The sequence below is a fragment of the Sylvia atricapilla genome, chromosome 1, assembly GCF_009819655.1.
Source record: "Sylvia atricapilla isolate bSylAtr1 chromosome 1, bSylAtr1.pri, whole genome shotgun sequence".
NCBI lineage: Eukaryota > Metazoa > Chordata > Aves > Passeriformes > Sylviidae > Sylvia > Sylvia atricapilla.
The window spans coordinates 103,719,712-103,746,213 of NC_089140.1; the positions used below are offsets into that span (position 1 = coordinate 103,719,712).

The following is a 26,502-nucleotide window of genomic DNA, read 5'->3' on the forward strand; positions in this document are numbered from 1 at the left end:
AAATTAAAACTTTGTTTTCTGTGTTCAGGTGAGATAAATACATTAAGTAAGCCTGTCTGGATGTTTAAATAAAAATTGCAGGGGGTTTTCCTATTTTTTTCTTTTTTTTTCCCTTTGTTTTTCCTTTGTTTGTTTATTTATTGGTTTCGTTCGGTATTAATAATTTTCACTTCTAACTGCTGCTATAAGTGTATAACAAAATGTTTCTTTTCCAGCTAGAAGAGACTCAGGCATTCCATAAGAAGTTGAATCAAGATAAACTCTTACATGCTCCTGAGTTTATCATCGAGCCTCGTTCCCACACCATCTGGGAAAAGGAAAATGTTAGATTTAATTGTTCTGTGGCTGGTTGGCCTGAACCCCGTGTTACATGGTAAGTTTGTATCTCTGGCACTGAAAGTCACCACTTAACCAGAATCTGAAGTTATCTTAGGAAATGTAGTCATTTTCTGGAAAGATAGAAGTTAAATTTACAAAAACAAAAATTAAAAAAAAAAAAAAAAAAAAAAAAAAAAAAAAAAAAAAAAAAAAGAAATTAGGTACTGATGGCAGGCTTGTCAAACACATCTCAAGTCACATTGTACAGAAAAAGAGCAAAATATTAAAATGAAGTAATAATAATAACAACACAAATAATTATATAATTATTATAGTAAATGAATTAACATTTAAAATATTTGTGTGACAGCTTTAGGAATACATAGACTTTTAAAAAATTTGGTAGAGACATCAAATTTATTTCTTCTGTTGATGATTAAGGAAAAATAGCAGTTTAATTTATCATACTGTCTTTGAAAATGTTTTCCAAATAATTGAGTTTAGTTCTACAAATGACACACACTAATGTCCCTGAAGCATTAAAGCAGGCTTTGGTCAAGAGCAAACCTTCTGGCAGCTGAGCAGTTATAGTGCTGAATCTTCATGAAATAGAAATCCCTTGATGATGCTGTGAAATCTCAGTTATGATGATGTGTTCATAGCAGATACAATTCAGTGTTTGAAGTCAGTGACTTCAGGTAGATCTGTAACTATCCAAATAAGATGAAAGCTTTGGAATTATTGGAAAATTTTACAGAATCACAGAATATGCTGAGTTGGAAGGGAAACATCTACTTTATCATAATGTTATTTAATAATCAAATATTGCAATTTCCTGCCTGAATTGCTTAAGGGGCTCTGCTTTTATTTAGGTCTTAAAACCTTAAACCTTAATCTCAGGGTTTGTCAAAAATTGCTATTAAGAGGTATATCAATAGGCCAGAGCTGAGTCCACAAAGTCACTGATCTCTCTCCAGGGACTCTGACAGTCAGGCTCTGCATGGACAATTTTTTCCTCTCCTGTAAGCTGTAAGGGTCACAAGTGCCCTGAGTTCACATTCCACCTGGAGAGGACTCCAGACAAACCTTTCAGATCTGGTCTCAGCTGGATAGAAGCAATGGTTAGCTATGCTCATGGCTGTAATCCAGCTCTGTAACCTGAATCCTACCCAAGAATTCAAGAGCTGGGTCATTTTCACTTTGGTTGAGATTCACCTTATCCACAAAACCTGACATGGTTAAACTGAGCCTTCAGCTGTCTGTCTTTGCTCTTGCTGTGAACTAGCCTTTCATCTAAGTGCTAAATGTGGATGGTGGAAATTAATACATCATTTTACTGTACATCTCAGTTCCAAAGGGATTTCAGTTTGCCACAGGCTACTAATGGAAAAAAAAAAAAAAAGATATCACATCCTTTTCAGCAGGTGTCTTTGCTCTAAGATACAGAACAGTGCTGACCTGAATCTGTCAGCTTTCATTCAGCCTTTCTAACAAAATGTCAGTAGAATATTGCAAATAGTCATTCTTTGTATAAGCAATGAAGACCTTTTCATGCTGTGCCTGACAAGCTATAAAGCTTTATTAACTTTCTCTAAAGAAAACCTGCCTAGTGCAGCTGTTCTGACTCCCCTGGAAAAAAAAAAGCATATGGAAAACCCAGGACATTTGAAACCAGTAGCAGAAAGCATAAACTATCAGTGGCTAATGACAGTGGGAGGTTGCAGTCCCACATTAGCTAATGACTTGGCTGCTCTGGAATTTGCATTTCCAGAAATAACAAATGGTCCTTCTAACATGAGTCCTATTCTTTCTGTAGATGAATATAAATAAGCAAAAATTGAATCAATTATTTTTTATTAATCTGATAATGAAGGCAAAAGAAGTGAGAGTCTTCTCACTGCTGGCATGACCCAGTAAAACCTTGTTTCTGCACAGCACCCCATGCTACCAAACAACTTTGCTGCCATAGGATCCAAGAGTTGCCCAGCCCTTTGGAGAAAATTTAAAGATACTGCAGAGTCAAGTCCCATTTACACGATATCATATTCCCTGGAAAATATTAAGAACAGATGGCATCATTCTATTTTCTAAAATATTTGACAGACTAGATGTAATATAAAGATGCCCTGATATTCCCAGACAGTTCAGTCTGGGGGGCACCAGCTCACAGATGAGGCTAAGAGTGGTGGTGAAAGTACTATTCTTGCTGGACTCATGTATTATTCTTTGCCTGAGCCAGGATAATAGGGTAATGAGGTCAGGCATCTCTGCAAATGATTGATGTGCAGAATAGAGAGTACTGCCCTGCATTGAGTCCCTTTTCATAGACGTTTTGCTGAGAGGAAAATGAGAATAAAAAGCATTAGAGTTTATGGTCCTTACTCACTTAAGCACTTGGAAAATTTTCAGTGTATTACTATGCCCAAATATTTGTAATCAGGGAAATATTCTTTATTGTACAACGCTGATGGTGCTGAAAGACAGTTTTCAGATTTATTGTGGATATGGCTTAATCTTGGCATATATTCAACTGATAATATTCTTGGTGAAAATAAAATTGTTATTTGCTGATTTGTTTGGTGAAGTGGGGCAAGCCACTGACACCAGACCAGCTCCCTTTCCTGACTGAAAATCATGAAAGGTTTAAAATATAAAATCTGAAATGAAGAAGTAAACTTCTTTGTCTGGGTATCTGTTGTGAGAAGAAAGATTTATTTAAGATACTTTTATCTATCATTCTTTATCATTTCACTTTCTATATATATATAACACACCTTATGAAGAACAGGGAAAGCTAGGTAAAATAGGACACTCTCTTAGGAAACATTTTTTTTTCTTTATGGACCTCAAATCAATGCCAAATATACTGAATACAATTCAGGGTGCAATTTATTTATTAGATTCTATTGCCAATTTTTTTCCATATTTCCAATGCCAGCTTAAAACAGGATTCAGTCAAACATTTACTTGGTTACACCATGTGTAGTCCAGAATTAGTGACATTTTATGCAACAATTGAAGAGGAAGAATTTATCATGTGCCACTGTTCTTCCACTATGAGAGTCTCAAGCTGTTTGTGTAAATTCTGAAATTAGTAGTACCAGCTCACCACTGGTCAGTACTGGTTCTTTCATCCCTTCAAACTTGGACAGCTGGGAATTTTGAAGAGTAAACCTTTCCTACCTGAAAATACACCTGTGCCAGCAAACACTCTTAGTGTATTCCAGTCTAACCCTGTTATTAAGTTGCAAGTAAACAAATAATTAGCTTTCTACCTGACATTTTTTTGTCTATAAAGGTTTTAGAAGTTGCTCAGATATACAAACCAGACAAATTGCTTATGATACCTAGTAAGGAGTCTACAAAATTTTTATTTGCCATTTACAAAACTCTGAGATATTGCTCATGTGACTTCTCCTTTTTTTTACTGTGTAGCAACATGAAGTTCGTGGTAATATGAACTGATTTTCTTCCCACTCAAGACAATTTTCTTCTTTTAATTTGAGAATAAAATCTACCTGGGGCAGGTCAAAGACAAAGAGAGAAAGATTACACTTCCAAAGATAATGTACTGTCTTCCCAGGGAGTTAGACTACAGTTTATCTGGGAGAAACATGCAGAAGCTGATGTTCTACTTCAAATATCAAGCACTTGACCTTTTGAAGTATAGAATGACTTCTCTTTGTGACATACCGCTGCTTTGCTTTTCCATAGGTACAAAAACAACGTTCCCATTGATGTACAGGCTCACCCTGGCAAGTATATCATTCAAAGTCGATATGGGCTGCACTCCCTGGAGATTACAGAGTAAGGAAATATTAAATGATTTAACAAACAGCTTAAGCTGAAATGTTGCTCTAGAATGAGACCTGCAAAATGTGAACATACTTCTTGGGGATGTAAGAGATATCAAGTCAGGTGATGTCAGAGATATCAGCTGTGGTGAATGCTGTGTTCTAAATGTTGAAGCAGTTGTGGTTTACCTCAGTAGAGGACATGCAATTTACCTGAGTTATTTATCTGGGTATTCTTTTTATGGCTGTGTCAGAAAAGTGGGACATTTATGATTACTTTTTCCATCTGTCTGCTTGATGAGTACAATTAAACATCTAAAAATATGTGAGTTAACTGTTTTTCAAATGTTGCAAAGTTCACAATTATTACTGAAGTGAGGAACAGAATTGAGATGTCCTCACTTATATACAAGAAAGATCTTTAACAGTACTCATCTTCCAAGTGGGAAAATTTTTGCACTCCCTTTGCATTAAAAACATTGAGAACATAAGACCTAATCAACAACAACCTGGATTTGACAATTTATATACTGGTAAGTGCCCTTTTAAAATATATTATGTAATCTACCATTTCTACAAGTTCTATGTTAGGCATCTCTTGGTAGAAGACAATGAATTAGTGATGAATATCATCAGATAGTTTTTCCTTTTATTCGGTATTCCCAATTTCAAATCTCTAAGTGATATTTGGAAAAAGACATTTATTTCAAGCACTGGGATTTAACACTGAGAAAAACCTAATGGCTACAATCAGTCCAGTGTCCAGTGTGGCTGTCTCCCAAGCTTTCACTTTATAGATTTTACCCAGATTTCTGAGGGTTTTCTTAATCTAAAACACCAGAGAGGCTACGCCAATGGTGTGTAATGGAGTAAATGGATGCTCTGCCTAACCATTTCTGTCATTTCAGATGCGAATTTGACGACACTGCCCAGTATCATGCCTCTGCTATGAATGTTAAAGGAGAAGTTTCAGTTTATGCTTCCCTCGTGGTAAAGAGTAGGTTGCAAAATATTTCCTTCAAGTATTTTTTAAAGATGCACATTACCAGTTTTGGTTTTGTGGCTCACAGAGCCTTTACCTTTTGGTGACAGTGACTGGTTTTGTCTTTTTCTGTGTAGGGTACAAAGGAGAAATTGACGAAAGTCTGTTGCATGCTAGAAATCTTTCCCTCTCTCCATGTAAGTTACAGTATGTTTCTTTGACACTTCCATTAATAGTTGTGACATCATGACACATGACTAAGAATATTTAGTAACATTATTTTAAAAAGAAGCAGGTCTGATTTACAAGGTTGTGGAGCTCTACAATTTCAGCTGGTGTTAGCCCCACTAGTAGGGGGAAATGGTGTTGCCTTCTCGGTCTGTTGGCTTATATAAGAAACATCCTGTTAATATTGCACTTCACTATGAAATAGAATCTGTCAAAGAGAGAACCACTTCCTCTTTTGCAATGTGTAAATCATGACATAGGGAAGCTTGTGCCTACATAGAGTAGGTGACTTAATTGTCTGCTGCTTATGTGGTTTCATAAGCTGTGGAAATGCACAGAAAATGCATAGAAAAAGATTAAATATCCAGAACAAAATTAGACTATTTTGGGATATATCAGAGTAAAAATTGTAGCTCATTTTACCTGAGAACCTCACATTTTAACAAAATGGCATCCATGCTTCCATGAGGATAAGACAATCCACCCACATATGCCATGTGGGTGAAGGTGCCCTAGGAACCACATGAAATGTTTGACAGATGAGACTCCCATATATTTCCAATAGAATTTAGGTTCTCTCACTTCTTTATGGGAAAGAAAGGTCATGATCTGCATGTATTCATTGATCACAGGAAGAGGGACAGTTAGCTGTGTAGGCTAGTGGAGTAAAAGTAATGTGACCTTAGTTTTTTATCAGCTGAGCTGTTTTCAAAACAAACATGGAAACAGCTCTGCCCTGTATGTACAGTACAAGTGAAAGGCACTTAGGATGTTCTGTCTGGAGAACTGCACCACTTGGGACACACAGCATTTGAAAAGATAAATTCAGGAACAAGAATAGAAACAGGCTGCCCTTTTGTGTTAATAGTAGCCCCATAAAGGCTTATTAGCTTACAAAAACAAAGGCTGAGACAGAGCAAGGAGGTTAAATGGGGAAAGAGAAGAATCATATAAGCTGAAGATCAACTTGACCTGAACAAATAATTAATCACAAATAGAAGTCCTTTTAAGTCATAAAACAAGCCATATGATAAAACACTGGATTAGAAATATTGAAAATTCTGAAGAAGCCTCTCCCTGCTAAAATGAACTAGCTGTAAGAACTAGAGTTGTATGAATGAAAGAATAGTCAATTCTCTGCAATAGAAAGGACTTGGATTATCCAACATTACAATTACCTCTAAAGATAATGACTTCATATACATATTGTTCCTATTTATACCTTGAACTTTACCTGTCTTCATAATCAACTGAGTCCTTTTTCTTCCTACTCTTGTCATAGAAGGAAAGAAAAGCAGATTTTTTTTCTCTTATACAGTTGCTGTTACCCCTCATGGCTATGCTTCCAGGTTTGAAATCAGCTTTGTCGACAAGTTTGATGTAGCCTTTGGAAGAGAAGGTGAAACAATGAGTCTGGGCTGCACAGTTGTCATCAATCCTGATATCAAGCGCTTCAAACCAGACATTGAGTGGTACAGAAATGGTGAGAATGTTTGACAAGAAGAAATATACACTTCTTTCATGTAATTTTTTACTTATTTCAGCTTATGTCAATGCTATAATTTGGTCATTGTTTTCTCAGGTTTTCCAATGATAATATTTTCTTTTTCAACTAGAGTTTTTTCATAATTTAGCATTTTGATGTGAAACCACAGAAAACTGACAAAGCACCGTAAAAATGTCTTCTAGGCATTTTTTATTTCTTAAAAAATCTAAATTAGAAGCATTTTTACCAGAGCAAACATCTATGTGGCCCATTTATAGAGCTCATATAGTTTTTACTATTTATTCATACACCAAGAAATTTTTTAAGTAGTTGCATTGCTCTGTAACAGCTGACAAAAAGCCTATTGTTTTCTGAAGAAATGCTTTGAAATCAAAGAAAGATTTTCGTAAGAGCAGAATTAAATGTTATTTATGACTATTTTCAAAGACAGAATGTTGTCTAATAAGAGTGGTCTCTTTTTTATTTCCAATCTATGCTCGGTAGGTCCTGCTGGTTCTCATAATGAAATTCTCTAATTCCTAGGTGTTCTTATTACACCATCCAAGTGGGTGCAGATGCAGTGGAGCGGGGAGAGAGCTACTTTAACACTGCCTCATGCAAACAAGGAAGATGAAGGTCTTTACACACTGAGAGTGTCCATGGGAGAGTACTATGAAGAGTACAGTGGTTATGTCTTTGTGAGAGGTAGGATACTGTCTCATGCACAAAACTCGCTGCAGAGCTGAGGAAAACATGTTGGAAAAATCAGTCTCAGATATTTGAGGTGCTTCTCCCCATAACAATAGAATAATAATTTTCTGTTAATAGATTTTAGCAATGTACATTCCAGCTGTTATCTCTGGAAAAAAATCCCTGCATGTGTCAGGCTTTGGTGTCATGGGCCCGAAGACTTCTAAACTCCATTGACATTCTGAGGAGGAAATTTAGGGTATTATGTTCAGAGTGCTGAACATTAGTCATAAGGAGGAAAAATACACATTATAGGTTATAGATGCTTTTTTGTAACCATCCCACTGCTAGCTGAACTGCACTATTTTTCTCAAGATTTTTCTGTGCAGTTTGAGGGATTCTCTCTAATGCACACTGCAGGAAAAAAGACAGTGGAATGGAAGTGCAAAGATCTGGACCTGGAGATCTCCTGGAGATCCTGCTGAGTAATCTCTTGCAGCAGAATAGGCTGGTGTCTGTCTGGAGAGCTGCTTTTCAGGAAGGATCCTGGTGGACCAAGGTGAACATGTGCCCTTGTCACAAAGACAGTGGCATTCCAGGCTGCATTAGGAAAAGCATTGTCAGCAGGCTGAGGAGGTGATCTTTGCCATCTACTCAGCACTGGTGGGGCTCATCCAGAATGCTAGATCCAGCCCTGAGATCCCCCATACAAAAGAGACGTGAACTCACTGAAGTGAGGCCACTGAAGGAAAGTGAAGGTGATTTACAGCTTGGAGCATATGAGGAAAGGCTGAGAAAGCTGCAGCTGTTCAGCCTGGAAAAGAAAGATCATGGGAGGAGTTTATCCATGTGTACTTGATGGAGGGGAGTAAAGAAGGCACTGGAACAGGTTACCCAGACAGGCTGTGGAGTCCGGATCCTTGGAGACACCCAAAACCTGATTTGACAAGGCCCTGGGCAACCAGCTCTGGCTGATTCTGCTTTGAGCCAGGGGATGAACTAGGCAATATTTGGAGCTGTCTGCCAATCTTAGCCACTGTATGATTCTCTGAAGTAATGCAGTGAAGAGTAGTATTAAAATGTAATTTTTGTGAATGCAGTTTGCTTGTACCATCAAAAACTTCATTGTATATCCATTGAGAATTCTTTCTTTAAAAGGAGCAATGGCTATCACGTTGTGTGCTGATTCTATATCTGTCCCAGCTGCTAAAAGCAGCTGAAGTGTGTAATGCTAATTCAAAATGCTCTGGAAGTTCTTGGCTCTGAGACCATGCCCAGAATGGCTCCTTGTTGCCAAGTCCAGCAGAACTGTGTGAGATAACAACCTGCCCAGAAAATACAACTGCAGAAGATGTTTTCACCACGTGAAGAAAGAGCCTACTGAAATGAGCTTCTGTGACAAGAAATAAGACTTGTTTTTATTTGTTTTACGTTGTGCTACCATATAAATAAATAATCACTCAGTCCTATTACATCTTCTGGCAACACAGGCGTGACTTGACTGAACCCACCACCCCTTTCAGTAGAGAATCTTTCTAGCCAATGGGTGTGTTTACCAAATTCTAATTACATTAATCATATTCTATATTCCTATTTAAATGGTCCCCACAATCTAGGTTGGCTACTGTATTCCTCCTCACTCCCCCTAAACTATAGCCAATTTTTTTTTAAACTGCAGCTCTGGTATTTAAGCTGGAGCAGTTGTCTTTTTGTGTCATGCACAGAAATCAATGTATCAATGGGAGGGAGGCTCATAGTGTTCAGATGGGCTTCGAGAGCGTGTGTAACTCCTCTGCCATGGCTACAGGTCATCATTTGTCAGCAAGCCATCAGGGATGAAATCCTACCCTCCTAGAGGCTGATCAGCTGTGCTGGTTCTCCCAGCTGTTTCCCAGTCTGTCTTGGAGAGAAACTGTGGTCTCATGTTCTGTCAAGTGGTAAATATGGGCAATTAAAACCTTTCATAAAGAGATCACTGAAGACACGTTGTTATTACTGTTAATGTTCTAGGATTCTATGATGTTAACTGGATGGTTTACTCTGTATATTACCATTTTTAAACATGCATCAAGTTACCTGTAATTAGAACCTGGACTCAGCAACTTTGGCACAGCTTCAAAAGCTCCATATGATGCTACTCTGCCCATAAGAGAAGACTCTGTAAAGTGTGGCTGGGATATTTTTTTTTTTAGGAAGACTACTGTTTTACTTAATGAAATGTATTAAATACTCTAATAAGGCATTTTTTCATGGAAGTCAAAATCATAAAAAATAGGGATTACTGTATGTTTTAAAACAAAAACCTGTAATGCCTCAAAACATTAAATGTTTTTGAGAACTCAGATTTATATGGAATGTATGAATAGTATTTATTAGCAATTTTTTTAAATTCAGGTTTATACATCTCAGGTCTTCTTTTGAAGTCGATCACAATGGTGCAAATTCATGTTATTGTTCAGAGAAACAACATCTCTTATTTGAAAGTCTTTCACAGAATCTTTCTGCAAAGGTTATTTTTCTCTACATGAAAATTGCACCATCTCACAAAGCAGATTCTTTGTATACAGTAAAAACTCCCCAGTGCCCAGCACTATGCTCTATTTTTCAAAGCTTTAGATAAGACATGTCCCAAAGCTGATGCAGGAGTCAAGGCTCTTTGACACCAGAAGTCCCAGATTTGTGGTAAACACTTGAAAGGAACAATATGCTTATCCTTATGAAGGTTCTGTTACACAGTGATAATATATGTATAATATAATTATACTTCAAATGGTTTTGGTACCTTTGCAGTTCACAGCCAATCAAAATCAAACAATGAAGGACTATGAGTGGAGATAAGATATTTAATTCAGTATTGTTATGTCCAGTGGGTGAATACTTTTGATTCATATTGCCTGGCCACCAAGTTTTTATTTCAACAGAGTCTCTTGCAGCTCTCTAACCAGAATGCATGGTACTAATTCTATTTAAAATATCTAGGTGATCTACATTTACAGTATTCTGTAACATATAAAACATTTGTAAATGTTACAAAAGAAAGCCAAACCCTAGAAAAACACTAGCAGTATGAAAGCAAATACTTCTTTTAAGCCTCTGGGAACACAATTTGGTCCTTAAAGACCAATAACTGTGAAAGAACTGTGATTCACATTTGCAGACATATTTCTCCATCCTCATAGATGCTGATGCTGAAATCCCTGGAGCCCCTGGTGCACCACTGGATGTGCAGTGCTTAGATGCCAACAAAGATTATGTCATTGTCTCCTGGAAGCAACCTGCTGTTGATGGAGGAAACCCCATCCTTGGATATTTCATTGACAGGTCAGTAAGTGTGCTGGACTGGAGAATTCGTATTGCTGCTCATTCCAACTCAAAAACCTAAAGACACGTTGAAAAACATGAGATAAAAGAGCAGTTTATTATTTTCATTCTTCTTGTTGGCCAGAAGAAATTTTTTTGGTTTTGTTTTGTTTGGTTTTGTTTTGTGTTGGCTTGGCCGGATCTAATCTTCATGGAAATAATCACATCTTGCTTCGTTTAATTGCACAGAAAGGATTCTGTGTGACCTGCATAGCTCAGCCCTCACTGCTTCCTTTGAGGTTTGAGAGGCCTCAGGATTTTGTAGTGTTTGGTAGTTCTTCTGCATCAGGCAGCTGTGGCTCCTTCAGTACCAGGGCTCTCTTGCCTCTCTCCTAATAGTTACTATGTACCTGAAAGCAAAATATTATCTCTAATGGACTTGGATTTCTCTGACAAATACTGTTGTTATTCCAGCTCTTAGATTCACAAGCTTCATGGAAATGATTTTTAAAAATATGACACTTCCATGTTTTATACACAGTGGCAGGATCCTAGAAGCCTGTGATTTAAGAAATTAGGTCAGTATTTTGAAACTTGCAGTAATTTTCAGTGCTGGTAATATTTGTTTGAATTTCAGTAACTGAGTCCATCATATGAGGTTCCTCTGGGCTTGCTTATTCAAATGCATGTAAAAACACCCAAACATTTTTATTTTTATATCTATATCTATATCTGAAATATGCCATTATAGTGTGTCTTTGAATATACAGAAAGTATATCTGTAAAAAGAGGGTATTGCTTTGTGAAATAAATCTAACACAGTAAATATAACGTAACTGTTTTAATAACTTTTGAGTGCCAGTCACTGCTGTAACAATGCTCTTCTAGATCTAAGCTATGGTTCTTTAACATTCATTGAAAAATCCTAAACAAAAGACAGGACTAGACTCTGAACAATAATATCTCATTTTAAAACTAGGCTACTGAGAGATGTTAGCACTGAGAGCAACTGCAAGAGAAATGGCATTTTGCTTTTTCTGTTGTGTTCACCTTGTTTATTCTGCATTTGTTCCCAAATTCAAAGCTGTGTTGTGCTCTCCAGTATTGGATTGCACTAAAGGTATTTAGGGACCCAAATTTTCGGCCAGGGTAGCCCATAACTGCCTTGTGGAGTTGAGGGGGTGACTTGAGCCAGCAGGACCGGTCTGTGCTAATGGTAGAAGCAAAGCTTGGGCATCCCTCGCCCCAAGCAGACACAAGAACCACAAAACTACCCCAAGTGGGATGCTAACAATTCTCAGGAGAGATTCTTGCATGTACCAAGAAATCTGGGTAGGAACTGTAACCTTCTTTTTGGCAGATATCTCACCAGATAGTCTCTTCCAAGCTGAAGAGTCATGTTTCTGTTGACCATGGTGCTGGATACAGGGAAGCCATCACCACAGGCTTCTCCCGCTTCCCTGAGCTGAGGTGGCTGCTGGTCATATTTTCCTTCTGCCATAAACCAGCCTCCTGATACGTGTGAGGCTTCGCAGCTGTGGGACCAACAGCACCACGCTGGGTCCTGTCACCGTAGGGAGCGCAGCCAGCGCACCACAGGCTCCCTTGGCAGCCCGGTGGTCTAGTCTCTGAAGCAGGGCTGACTGAGTGCCTGATTTTAACCCCATTCCCAGCCATCTCTGTGCTGGGCTCCTCCCAGAACTCACAGCGGGGGTCTCTGCACCCCAGGAAGCCCAGCATCTTGTGGGATGCACAGCGCAACATTGTGCAGGAGCAATGAAGGAGCGTCCTCCTGACAAGTGCAAGGGATGCAAATTTCCTGTCTCTTCAAGTAAGCTAAAGCTGACACTCCCTAAGCATACTTTGGAGGGTTTAAACAGTGAAGTCAGTCTGCTCTTATCCCCTTTTCAGTTCAGCAAAGAAGGAGTGCAGCTGTGAGGGATTTAGTGCATGCCCAGCTGGTACTTCAGCCTGACGCCTTGGTGCAGCTGCTTTGATGTCACCCGTGTGTAATTCTGCTGAGGAACCTGGTACAGACTATCCAATGAACACAAACAGACGGTGAAGCTGCAGAGGCGTGTGGGTGCCCCGAGTTCGTGTTTTTCCCTTCCCAGCACTGCTCTTGCTGTTTGTATTTTTCAGGTGTGAGGTTGGTACCTCCCACTGGACCCAGTGCAATGAGAATCCCGTGAAGTTTGCTCGTTTTCCTGTCACTGGTCTGATTGAAGGCCGTTCCTATATTTTCCGAGTCCGAGCTGTGAACAAAGCTGGTGTCAGCCTTCCGTCCCGGGTGTCAGAGCCTGTGGCTGCTCTGGATCCTGCAGACAGAGCCAGGCTTAAAAGTAAGATGTGCTTTTGACAGGCTGCGTGAGAGATTTGAGACGTCACGCCCATTTAAGACAAAAAAAAAAAAAAAAAAAAAAAAAAAAAAAAAAAAAAAAAAGTATGACTATCAACTCACAAGCCTTCAAAATCCCACTAGAGGGAGCAAGGCAAAGCCAAAATATTCTTTGGAGATAGCTTTGCCAAGAAGAAATCATCTCAGTGCTCTTTGCACTAAGTGTTCTATCTGCTGAAATTTCTTTGGCTGACTGCAGTGTTATGCTCCAAACTTGCAGGAAGGGGGGAAAAAAAGGCACAGGAGAGTTTAATTGCCTAGAGAGACTTGCTTTTGTTCAGCCAACAAAATAGCTGAACAGATCCTGTGAATAGTCTCTCTTTGAGCCACAGACAAGAGTGGCTGATTCTGTTTCATGTGACAATCCAAGTCTTGCAATGACATCAGAACAACATCAGGACAGCCCAACACATCCCAAGCTCTCTGCTTTAAGGTTAGCATTTCACAAGTAAAGGATATTTCTCCTGTGGCCTCACAATGTTTCAGACATTTTGCTTCCAAACCCACCTCTCTGCACATATGGTATAATCATACTCCTAAAAAAATTTTCTACTTCTATGCAAAATAGGTTTTTCTATCCAAAATCTATTTCTACATGTTTCTGAAGTTTTACAATTTAAAATGGTCCAATGTGAAGGGGTATTGTACGCAAAGCTACAATGCTCCCACAGTCCCAGCTTGTATGAGCTACCATGTATAGTGCTGCAGCCGGATGATCTAGGTTTCCATTCAAGACAAAACAAAAAGCCAGAGGAAAGAGATTTGGCACTGCCAAGAAACATTGCACTCAGTCATGTGAAACCCTAAGCCTGAGGAGGAGGGAGGGGTCCTCTTCTCGATGGGCAGCAAGGAATTTGTAACAGAAGATGAAGATCAGGTTTGGTGGCCTATTCCTGTTGTGCCTCCTCCTCTCATCCCTCATAATTTATCTCCCCACCTGCTTCCTCTCTACTTTCATCTCCAAAACGGGTCAGCCAATGCAAGGTGAGCAATGTGGAGGCAGAGAACAGCGTTTGCAAAAATTATCTCTGAAAGTGCATTGACCTGGTTGAGAGCTGCATAACTGCAATAGTGTGATAACATATTGGTTGCTCAGAGAGCCACCCAAATTTATCAAGTGGGCATGTTGAGTCAGGCTGAGCCGTTACTGTTTGTGGCTGTGACCCATGATTTAAAAGCTGGTAATGTGACAGAAAGTGGTTAAAAAGAGACAAGATGCAGCCTGCAGGAATTTGGCTGTTCCTTTAATAAGTGAGCCGTTAAACCAAAGGAATAGAGGATGGAAAATAAAGCTGAAACTAATTCCCTGAAAATGATGAGCTGAGTGAACCAAATACCTCTGCTTGTCACCTAGGAGACTTCAGTGACATTTCAGGAAGGAATAGATGTTTCAGTGGATTAAGTTTTCTAGCTATATTAAATGCTGAGCTGCTCTCTATTCAATCTAGCTTGGGTAACTAGCTTGCTGCATGAGCAACAGCCACAGTATTAACCAAAAATGAAGCTTATGGGGATCTTGCAATTGTCAGTTTTGAGCAAAAAAAGAGTCAGTTTTCTCATTGTTCGAAAATTTCCTGGTCTCCTACTTCTCTGTTATCTCTGACATTTGTTTCAGGTCACCCTTCTGCTCCTTGGACTGGACAGATTATTGTAACTGAGGAAGAACCTGCAGGTAAACACAGCCCTTTTGCCTACAAATGTCTAATGTGAAGCTGGTTGAGTAATTAGGAAAACTCTGAGTGAGTTCAGTGAACTTTGGCAAACACCCAAAGTTTGTTTTTCTGAGAGTCACTTGACCTTGAATAACTCAACAACTTGGTTTTTGAAGTGAAGTTTCATTATTCAGGACCTAACAAAATCATGCTTAGAATTTAAAAAAGGAAATTTAAACCCAATATTTGGAAGACTTTTAACACTACATTAAAAAAAAAAAAAGATTAAGTGCTGAGATATATTGATACTCCTAATTTTTAATTATGATGCTAATTCTGATCCAGAAATGGAAGAATTAAATCCAAGTTTCCTTTCCTATTCTTCCTACTCTTCAGAGGGTGTTGTTCCTGGTCCCCCCACAGACCTCCGAGTTATTGAGGCCACCAAGAACTATGTTGTGCTTGGCTGGAAACCTCCTGGACAGCGGGGCCATGAGGGTATCATGTACTTTGTGGAGAAGGTAAAATTAGACAAAATCAGAATCATGATGTGGCAATATTTTACATTTGTTTTGTCACCTCTTCTGGACCTCTGGTTAACTTTCATTTCTGTCTGAGACTTGCAAATTAGGGCAAGGATTAGAAGTTCACCAAGATAACTGTCAAACTGCAGATTAAGATAAACTAGGAATAAAAGAAAGATGGGAAATAGGAAAGTAAATGAAGAATGTGTCACACAGAGTGATATTCTTCTTGAATTCTGTCATTGACCTACCTCGAGTAAAGAGAACAAAACTCTTTCTATAATGTGAAAGCACAGGGCAAGGTCACGTGCTTTTATATATCTATAATGTGTTTATTTTTATGTATATGCATCTCATATATATCTATATGATATCTATATGACATATAGATATAAAATTTGTATAAATGAAGCTTGTCTGGCAGGACAGATTGTTAACATTTTGGATGGAAGCATTTTGCAAGTGTTTCTTGTTATCAGCACTTTCTACTCCAGCTGCCTTTTCATGTTTATCCTCTGCATTAGCTTTCCATTTGCTCCACCAACTCAACAAAGATCACAAAATTTCTTTTCTGATCTCCTAGAACAAAATCAGTTTAAATGTCAGTGTCCTGCTTTCCTGAGGTGTTTTTGCATGGCTGCTAGCCTAGAAAATTCTTCACTCCATCGCCTTTCTACTTGCATCTCTTGGCTCATAAACTTTTTTATCAGTTTTTTTTCCTATCAGTCTAGAGGTGTCATCAAGGGAGACATAAATATCTTCCCATTATGTGTTTTCCATCTCTCATACAAAATCTGGTCTAAATAAATGAGTTTCACTTAGCAACAGCCTTAGAGAGGATGAATATATGAATTTTGAGTTTCCATATGAGAAATCTTTTTAATAACCGATTGCATGCTGAGTACTGATTACTAATTTCACATAGTCAGATGGGAATTTGAATCCTTCAGAAACCAGAACCATTACTTGAAATTATACTTAATGTAAATCAAAGCAAAAGACTAATCACTAGTATTAGTGGTATAAGTGATCATGGTATATAGAATTTCTAGCCACAGAAGTAAAGACAATTCACAAATTAATTGCAAATGTTTTGGAGTTTTTTTCTGGAAAATGAGGATCAAACCGTGATTAATTTTGAAAGCCACCCCAAAACCACTAAGAGTGCCACAAGAGCATCTAGAAGCAAAGTGGTAATGCTAGGGTTTTGCTCTTAGCATAATGCTGAATATCTGCAAAACTCATTTTGAAAGTGGTCCAGACTGGGTGAAGCTAATAACATCACTTCCTTTCTGTGGAGAGGGTTTAGCTCTGGTATATTAAAACCAGTAAACTTTTATGTATGTTTTCTGGAGTAAGTGAGCATCTGGCAGATTCATAATCTTTGAAATACGCTCATCTGTGGAAAGGCCCAAAGAAGGGATGTGTGTCCCTATTCTCCACAGCAGATGTGAATTCATGGTCCAAAGCCTTGTTGTGAGAGATGCTCAACCCTCAGATACTTCTGTTCTAAACGTGGTTTCTGGGTTTGACTGCAGTGTGTTGCTGGCACAGAGGACTGGCAAAGGGTGAACACTGAGATCCCTGTGAAGTCCCCTCGCTTTGCAGTTTTTGATTTGTCTGAAGGCAAGTCCTACTGCTTCCGAGTTCGCTGCTGCAATTCAGCTGGAATTGGTGAGCCCTCAGAAGCAACTGAAGCCACTGTAGTGGATGACAAACTTGGTAAGCTCATGTGTATTAAATTACCTCCATGGTAACTTTTCAGCTTGTGATCTAATTGTTTTTCCTGCAGGCAGGTAGCTGCCTGGAAAATAATTGAAGTGTGAAAAGCAGTCAGTGATTTATTCTCTTCAGCTAAAATAATTTTTGTTTGGGTTGTTCAGCCTTCAATGTACAGTCAAATGACAGGTGCAAACCAAGGGAATTAAGCTGCAAATAATGATGCCAAGAACTGCAAAGACTGCAAATAGCAAAAGAAAATGAAAACTTGAGGAAGTACAAAAATGTTTTGTTTTACTTAGAGTCTTTATTGAAAATAAGCCCAGACATCAGCAGAGTCTAACCTTCCTTGTTTGCCAAATTAAACAAAAGTGAAGAATTTAATACTTACGTGAAAGCAGAGATTATTTTCACTGCAAGAGAAGCCAAGATGTTCAATACAGTAAGTCATCAGTAGCTACACCTACATTACCAATACTTTTCCAAACAGCAATGCAGATTTCAATCCAATTCCCAAATTATCTCTGTTCACTTCTTATTGAACTCTCAGAGCATTTGGATGTGCATGGAATACATTTTTAAAGAAGATTAAAATGTCTCTTCTTAAAAACACTGTAGATACCCTTTGCTACTTAACAGGAGTCTTGGTTTCTGGCTTATCCTGTGGGCTGCACAAGATCTTCAATGTGCACCTAGTGCATTTTCTCTTTTAGAAAGCTCCAAATCACATCTCTGGGGCAGATATTCAGCATGAGGGGATAAACTAAACATGATTTTAAGAAAAGACACGGAATCCTAGGCAATACAGAAGTGAAGAACCTCACCACCAAAGGCTTGAGCCTACTGATCCTGTCCTGCCCTGACAGATTACTTAATTTAAGTCAGAACAGTCTTTTGAAAGTTAAATCTGTACTAGTCATGCTAGTATAATCAAATATAGAATTTTATGCTTATTTTATCTGTGAGTTTTAACTGGCAGGCCACTAATTTATTTCTGCTTCTCTCCCACAGATATTCCCAAAGCTCCTGGCCGTATTATGCCAATCAGGAATACAGATACTTCAGTTGTTGTAACTTGGACAGAGCCCCCAGATGCCAAGGAACTGGTTGGGTACTACATTGAATCAAGTGTGGAAGGATCTGGTCGTTGGGAACCATGCAACAACAATCCAGTGAAAGGCACAAGGTAATTAATCTTACACCATGGAAATTAGGTCACCAATGTCTGATTTACTGGATATATATGCTTTCCAACCATTAGTAGTAGTAGTAGAGCTAATCTCTTGGTGGTAGCCAGCAGGCTGGAATCCCTCTTGCATTTGAAGCTCATAAGAAGTTATAAAAACATATTTCAAACTGTGAGTTTTGTCCAAAGAGAAATTATAATCAACCTTGTAATAGAAACAATTAGTCAAGGGGGAAGAAACATGAACATTACTAATGAAGACAAAGTGAAGCAGCTTGCTATTTCTAGCTATTGTACAGTCTATCAGTTTGATGAAAAACAGGACATTGAGGAATGACTGAAGTTACAAATGTGGAAAACTAAACTGCATAACGTTTGGAAGCAAAGTGCTTTGTTTTGCAAGTCTGCTCTAAACATTTCTGGATTATGTATCTGGACTGTCAGGAGGATATGTGGGCTATATCTCACTAAAAATATTACTTTCTGACTGCTCTTTCTCTTGTAATCATCAAGAAATTAATAAACCCTCTTAAATATAGGGTACAAACCCACATTTCTTACCAATATGAAGTTTGGTCTCTAGTCAGAAAAAAAAAATCAAGATTTAAAACTTCCTGAGATAAATCCAATTTGATTTCATTTGAATAAGTATGTAATCTTCAGAGTCTGAAGGAGTAAGTGCAGAACTTTTTCCTCAAGTGGACTGATGTCAATACAGAAGTAGCCCCTGCTTGTTTTGACTGATTCTGCTTATTTGCACTTGCTATCTGTGATGACCCTTATTATAATAAGTAAGACTCTGCTAAATACTACTGGACCAGCTTTGCTGTTTAGAAGGGCATTGTAAATGCTTAGTATAACAGAAGTACCTAAAACCTTACTTGGTTGAACACAGACACAACAATTTCCTTTATGTATTCTTTAGTGCCTTTATATTGCATTTATATTTGTGCCGTTATTACATCCTTTCATATCTATTTCTATGAGTTCTACTGTAGTTATATAGAAGGTGGGTGAAGTTTCATGCTCTTTGCTTGTTTTAAAATATGAAATGTGACCTTTAATCACCATAGAAATAAAAATATTGTTCTGAGTTACTATATATTGTGATACAAGTGCACTGCATAGGTTTCTATTATGCATTTTTAGTCACTGTGATATAATGTATGATGCAGTCATGCACAGGCTGTCTGTTAACTCTTGCTTTTTCTGGTTGAGTCAATCTTAAAGCATTAGCTGCAGTTCATAATTTGCCTTATGCAGTACATTTTGATCTTTTGAAATTCTGCGCACATCCTGGTGAAAGCAAATGACTTGGAAAACTCTGATAGAATGGGTAGGGGAAATTCTGCTTTGAAAATTTTGATTCAGGTTTTTTTTTTTCCTTACCCCAAAATAAAACTTTGGTTTTGTTTTCCACATTGGAATATGATTGCTTCATATGCCATCACATGACATTAGCACTGGTAGTGCAATTATTACTACATTATGAAGTAGAACAAAATCAAAGTAACATGGAATAAAATACTCTGAAAACCTATTGAAAAATCAATGAGATTTTAAACAAAAAACCTTTAATTTCCATACCATAATCTATTGCTAAATAAATTATTCCTGTCTTTGGAAAATTTTGTGTTTTCAGGGTGGATGCCAGAGAAAATTTATGAACGTCTTTCTCATGAGACAATTAGATTATCAAGTAAATGTCTTCAAATAAAAGAATTTGTCTGACTTGGATTCTTGTCAGGTATTGAAGAAAGAAAGTGAAGTACAAAAATAATTTAGGTCCTATACAATGCCCTGTAATTTTTTGAACTCTGCAATTTTTTATTTATAATTGGAAGGGATTTATGGGAACCTGTGTTACATGTGTCTTTTACTTGTGTCATGAAAATATCCCATGAGAAGCAAATATAGACCTTAGCTGTGCAGAGTAAGTTTCTGTGCAGTTATTACCTATGCAGTAAATGTTCACATTTTTCTATTAGGAAGTATGGATTTTATATACTGACAGAAGTAAGGTAGATCTTGTGATAATACAGAAAGTTGTGTAGTCTCAAGAAGGAAAGAGTGTGTCCTATAGGAGATGAATTTAGACATGGTTGTGTGAATGAGGTGCCCAGATTCTGCATTCTCTGACCTTCATATAAGTGCCTGGGGTCATGGTTTGTCCTTGATTTTTAGAAACCAGAATAAATATCATGGCAAGAAATGCTTTCTTTTCCCCCTTGAAACTTTTTTTTCCTCTGTAATACTTTCTAAGTATTTCTTGTTTGTTTTGTTTTAGATTCATTTGCCATGGGCTCAGCAATGGTGAGAAGTACATTTTCAGAGTCAGAGCTGTTAATGCAGCGGGGCTCAGTGAATTTTCACAGGAATCAGAGCCTATAGAGGTGAAAGCAGCCATTGGTAAGCTATTTTCCATTGCCTCTTTCAATGGTAATTAGTTAAGTAAATGTGTTCTCAGCAATTATTAGTAACTAAGGAATTGCTTTGTTTCACAATACTGTCCACAAATAATTTATCCATAGATCCTATAGTCTCACAGACATAGTTTCACATTCACTGCACTCTTGTAGACTGTTCACCTTCACCATCCAGTTTTCTTCAGGTGTTTCTTGTGAACCACTGTATGAGAGCACTGCCAAGTTCACTTAATAGGTATCCTGGAAAATGGGAATGTCATTCTGCTTCTGTTATCTGGTATATCACCTCTAATGCACACCATCCTGTGTACAGTCAGTTCCTAAGAAATTTGTTTCCATGACTAAACCTAATAGTGCCATGTGTCATCTGTAAACCTTCTATAACCCTGTGTGTTCTCCCTTTGCTGATGGATTGTTTCTCTTTGCCACTGCCTGAACTAATCCATAAAGATTAATGAGATCACTGGACTAGAATAAATTGTATGTCTGCAACACCCTCACTCTCATTTGTATTGAAGCTGCATACCTCTCACCCTTAGAGCAGAGACATGTGGCCTAGGGCAATTTTGTGAGATCATCTTGATAGGATCAGAAATGTGACCTGGAAGATCTAATACTAAAATAATTGTAGCAAAGTAAGAATACTATTAACTTTGCATCATTTTTTCTGCTCTGAATACTAGACATGACTTTAAAAAGCATTATTTGTGAGCAGGCTGAGAGGTATTCTTATGCATTTCAAATTTTCTTGAATTCAAGCTTAGCATTTTGTATGTAAACACAGTGACTTGTCATATTTTGGCTTTGTATTGTTCACTGCATGCATATCTCAACTCTGTTGCCAAAATGAAGAAAAAAACAAATGTTCTAAATCCAAATGTCTTTGCTGTTTTCTGGCAATTATAGGGGGAGGATTGCTTCATGGTGTGTGTCCTGAACTGAGTGGTAAAGCTGCTGGACTAACAGACCGCACTACCAGCTGGGAAGGCATGCATGAGGCCTCCCAGCCTATCTTTGACACAGATGCTTTGCTAAAATGCAGTGCTAAATCTAATAGAAAGACACTGCCCAGTAGCTGTGGCAAACTGGAGAGTACAGGAGACAGTAACACGAGAGAAATGGTTAAGGACCCTGCGCCACAAAAAGTTGCTCTTAAGCAGGCAAGTAAGTCTCGACCCGGGGATCTTTTGACAGTGGAAAAAGTTACAAAGAAGAAAGATACAGGTGAGAATTAATGAAATAAATAGATTTTGCTGCTTTGATAGGTCCACTTCAGACTGCTGTAACTTCTCTGTTCAACTGTGCCCCAAGTGAACGTGCTCTACAGTGATGCATCTTCTATCAAACCCATTAATTATGTGCTCAACTCTCCATTAAGGTCATTGTGCTTGTAATGGTACTGGAGATCACTTTACAAACTTAGTGGTTAATGAAAGTGAAACATATTAATATGGTTAGTAATTTAATGGCTTGTTTGACTGCATATTAATGTATCCAAGGTGATAAATTATTTCTAAATCAGTTCAGTAATTTGTTAGGAATCTGGTTACCTAGTTCTCTGGGTTATATATGTGGTAAGGAAACAAAATCTGATTATGATGGTAAGCATGAAAATCTGTGTTCTATAAAGAAATATGAAGATCCTTTGTGGATTTTAGCCTAAGCTACATCTTATCTGCTGACACACTGTGCTAATGTTGTGTTCTTTCTCTGACTAATAGTGATATTAGGGAGGAAAACCTATCAGGTTATGGGCACATGCACAAAATCATGTTCCAAATTTCAGTGCCTAAACACCCATTTTGCCCAAGATATGTGGGGCTTGAATTTCATGTAAGTTGTGGTACCTGGCCAGGGAATTAAGCTCCTCCCTAGGCCTCTGAAGTGAGATGCAAAATGTTGAACAGAAAACAAATTAGGGGCACCTGGGCCTAGCTGACACCAATATAAAATATTACACACAAAAGGAAACATAGATGATGTGGAATTTCCATCCAAAATATGACTTCAGGGGCACAAGAAAGGCTTTTCACTGGTATGTTACATATTGGATGTGGACAAGCATTTTCCTATGAGATACAGAAGAAATATAAGAAAGTGGGTTGGGATGAAGCGAATGATTTCTGTATTGTTTAAAAAAGAAAATCTAAACAGGAGGATTATGCCACGTATTTTTTAATGTAAGTTCCAGTAACAGTCATGTTCCATTTCTGGTCATACTTCAGTGCCTATGATCACTCTGCCTTCCGTTAAGGTAAGATCACATGATGGGTGCAATGATAAAATCTGCACACTGTATAAATTTAAAAGAAATAAAAGAAACAGATGGAGGCAATTCTTGGGAGAAAAGAATGTGAAAGTATTTTTTTTAAAAGGAAACTGCAAGGAATATTGTATTGCAAAAAGGTGTTTACTTTCTGCAAAAAAAAACAAATCATTGCATCTCTAATTTTTTGCTTTTCCTGCAATTTTAATTTTAGTTCCTCATTTTTCACAGAGTAAAGTGAGTCCTGATCACTTGCATCAGAGCTGCGATTGCAACACATTCTTTTGCTGTGTATCAGCCTGCTTTTCAAAAACAGGGGGTCCTGAAAACTAATTCCTATGCAGTTTGGACTTTGCGTTTGGTTTGTGGAAGCTTTTATACTGTTACACATTTCTTATTGCAGTTCCAGAAACTTCCCTTGGGCACATAAGTATTGTCCTAATTAGGAAACACAGGGCAGGAGCATCCTGAACATGGTAAGTGAAAGCAAGGCTGAAGCATTGCCCCCCACTTACGAGTTATTCACATTGAAACAGCTCCTCCATCCCCACCTTATGACATTGTGGTGCTCGAGAGCGTCCGGGACTCGATGGTTCTGGGATGGAAACAACCTGAAGCCATTGGTGGAACTGAAATTACTGGCTACTACGTGAACTACAGGGAAGTGGTTGATGGAGTTCCAGGGAAATGGAAGGAGGCCAACATTAAGGCTGTTACTGAGAGGGCATACAGGGTAAGAGGTTAACTCCACTTCTTGCTGGGGCAGCAGGCAGTATTTTCAAATCAAAGCTCAAGGATGGGTTGGGATGGATTATGATTCAGTGTATAGATAACTGTTCAGAGGGTTTTAATTCCATGATGGTATATTTATTTATTTAAATTTATTTATTAAATTTCTCTGCCAATTTGTTTGTATACTTATTTTTTAGTCTGGCACCAACTGACATCTGTAAATTCACTAACATTTTGTAAGTCAGGCCCTCACCATAAATGGAATTCCTACTGGTTTGGTGGCCATATCTCAGTGCTTGCTGGTGCTGAAACCAACTCTGTGCCAGCTGCTTTTTGTGATCGGTTCTTGACCCAGTTTAGAGACAGTGCTAGCTCCAACCTTGTTGAACTGCTTTAGAAATGAAAAGTGATGCCAGGACTGAGTTTCACCCCACTGTGAGGATAACTCTAGCCTTAAGCGAACTTGGTCCATACCATGAGACAGACTAAGATGATTGTTGAGCAATACCCTGCTTCCTCCCTGGCTACCAAAGTGTCTAACAATAGGAAAAGGGGGTTGCAATTTGAGTGTGCTAAGATCACACATATGTGCTACATTAATGATCAGAGGAAAAGCCAAGATAATTATAATGTTAAGATAATTAATAATGCTTCCATCTTCAGGCACACTTAAAAGCATGCCCATGTTTTCAACAATTATCATTGTGACTTTTCTCTGAAGTCCTAATCCAAAGTTAATAAGTACCATCTTATTGATCCTGCAGATCCAAAACCTGAAGGAGAACATGGTGTACCAGTTCCAGGTGGCTGCTGCTAACCTGGCAGGGGTTGGGACACCCTCCAAACCCAGCAACCCCTTCAAATGTGAAGAGTGGACCATTGCTGTTCCTGGTAGGATCCTGAGTGGGACACAGCCCAGGGCTGCTCTTGGACTGATTACCTAATGCAGGCATTTTGCAGGGGAGTCAACAGGATGCTGAAGTTCATGGCCAGGCTTGAATCATCAGCGCTTTGATTTAGTACCATCACAGTGCTGCCTTACATAATCCCTATTTAATTAGTAGGATTTTACAAGCGGCTTCTTTAGGTTACTTTACCTTTCCTTCTTTGTTCCTTTACTGTGTCTGTCACTTTGCTTTCTAGTTTAAGTACTGGACATAAATACCTGTCTAAGGTACAAGGCAGAGAAGAATGGGGTCTTGTAACCCTTATCTAAATGTATCACCACAAGGCCAGATCCCTGACCTTTTAACATTCATTGAAATGAATGAAAACAACCTCCACTGACTTCAGTGGACTTTAGACCAGTCCTTGAAGCAGCACATTAGCTTAATAATTAACTTATTTCCCTGAGTTTGGGGGTTATTTGTCCATTTTGTAAGTTCATGAATATTTGATCAAGATACCAATCTCAAGTAATTAGACTGTGTTTTGAGTTCGTCTTTTTTAATTGGTGTGGGTTGTGTTTATATTTGGTCTAGGTATGATACAGAGGAACTAAATGTTATATAAGCTCTGTGTACAGTTCTGGGTTCTGTCTGGTTTTGGTTCTAGAGTTTTATGCATTGGTCCCTTTGAGATTTATTTTGATATCACAACCCCAACTTTTACATTTCAGGGCCACCCCATGATGTCAAATGCACAGAAGTTAGGAAGGACTCTCTGGTTTTGCTGTGGAAAGAACCAGTTTATTCTGGTCGTAGTCCCATAGTTGGTTATTATGTTGATATGAAGGAAAGTAAAGCAAAGGAGGAACACTGGAGAAGTGTCAATGAGAAGCCACTTCAAAAGAAATACTTGAAGGTAAATAACTGAAGATTCAAATACTGGCATAGCAGCACAACCTTGGGAAAGTCAGTTTTGATAGCATATCCTGCGCTGATCATGGCTCCACTTAAAGGAATACTCAGTAGGCCATATGATACATAATCTTTTGTAATGACTTTGAAATAAGTCATCAGCAGTATTGCAGTTCTAGAGATAAGTTTGAAGTAGGTTTGCTATTTTTATGCTTTTCACAATATATGAAAGATAACTAATTTTAAAATGTGATCCTTTCATATATGTTTTATAGGAGTATCCCCAGGTGATATAGTGTCAGTATAATTCCTCAAGTCACTGCAATTAAATCTATACTATTAAATTCCTTCTTGTTTCTAAATAGGTGTGGCTGGCACTTATTACCCTTATAATTTATTTTTTTAAAGCCAGTATTTATCTGCAGTAAAAGACTATGATGTTTCAGAGGTCAATGTACATGAGTTAAAAACATCATGTTCCAAAACCAATGCTCCTTTTTCTAAGAAACCAATGACAGCAGTCACAAAGATTAGTCATATCACTCTGGAATTGAATAAAAAAAAAGAGGACTGGAAAAGAAACACAACAAGAAAGGAAACAGAATTGTCAAATACCCAGACTGATCTTAATAAGTGCGAAATTAAAATGAGTGTTTTGCAACACGCCCCTGTATGTATTTGGTTCCTCCAGATTGGAGGCCTGACACAAGGTGTGAGCTACGTGTTTCGTGTGCGGGCAATGAACCAGGCGGGCGTTGGAAAACCGTCAGATATCACAGACGCTGTCACAGCTGAAACACGACCAGGTTGGTTGGAAAGACTTCCTCTTTGTCATCATATTTATATGGGTTCCTCTTTGGGCAATGTGTTCACCTGCAGGCTACATGCCAAGACTCTGATCCTTCTCAAGTCAACCTTTTTTATGAAGCAAGATATGAGTTGAGTGCCATATCTTAAGTTCAGTGTCTGGTACATTTTCAGGTCAGAACAGATTTTCTTATC

General features: G+C 38.2%; 1 protein-coding gene across 1 annotated transcript in view; it reads left to right on the plus strand.

Annotated features, from left to right (window-relative positions):
• The window catches only part of MYOM1 (myomesin 1), a 77,697-nt gene that overhangs the window by 18,464 nt on the left and 32,731 nt on the right, over positions 1–26,502 (plus strand). The window contains exons 5-22 of the mRNA XM_066329443.1: positions 216–373; positions 4,033–4,125; positions 5,021–5,109; positions 5,232–5,291; positions 6,641–6,805; positions 7,352–7,513; positions 10,678–10,819; positions 12,941–13,140; positions 14,812–14,868; positions 15,245–15,369; positions 16,911–17,094; positions 18,103–18,277; positions 20,565–20,686; positions 21,610–21,927; positions 23,506–23,702; positions 24,466–24,592; positions 25,320–25,504; positions 26,192–26,306. Coding sequence (XP_066185540.1) covers positions 216–373; positions 4,033–4,125; positions 5,021–5,109; positions 5,232–5,291; positions 6,641–6,805; positions 7,352–7,513; positions 10,678–10,819; positions 12,941–13,140; positions 14,812–14,868; positions 15,245–15,369; positions 16,911–17,094; positions 18,103–18,277; positions 20,565–20,686; positions 21,610–21,927; positions 23,506–23,702; positions 24,466–24,592; positions 25,320–25,504; positions 26,192–26,306 — 2,674 coding nt within the window. The remainder of the gene's footprint in view (positions 1–215; positions 374–4,032; positions 4,126–5,020; positions 5,110–5,231; positions 5,292–6,640; positions 6,806–7,351; positions 7,514–10,677; positions 10,820–12,940; positions 13,141–14,811; positions 14,869–15,244; positions 15,370–16,910; positions 17,095–18,102; positions 18,278–20,564; positions 20,687–21,609; positions 21,928–23,505; positions 23,703–24,465; positions 24,593–25,319; positions 25,505–26,191; positions 26,307–26,502) is intronic.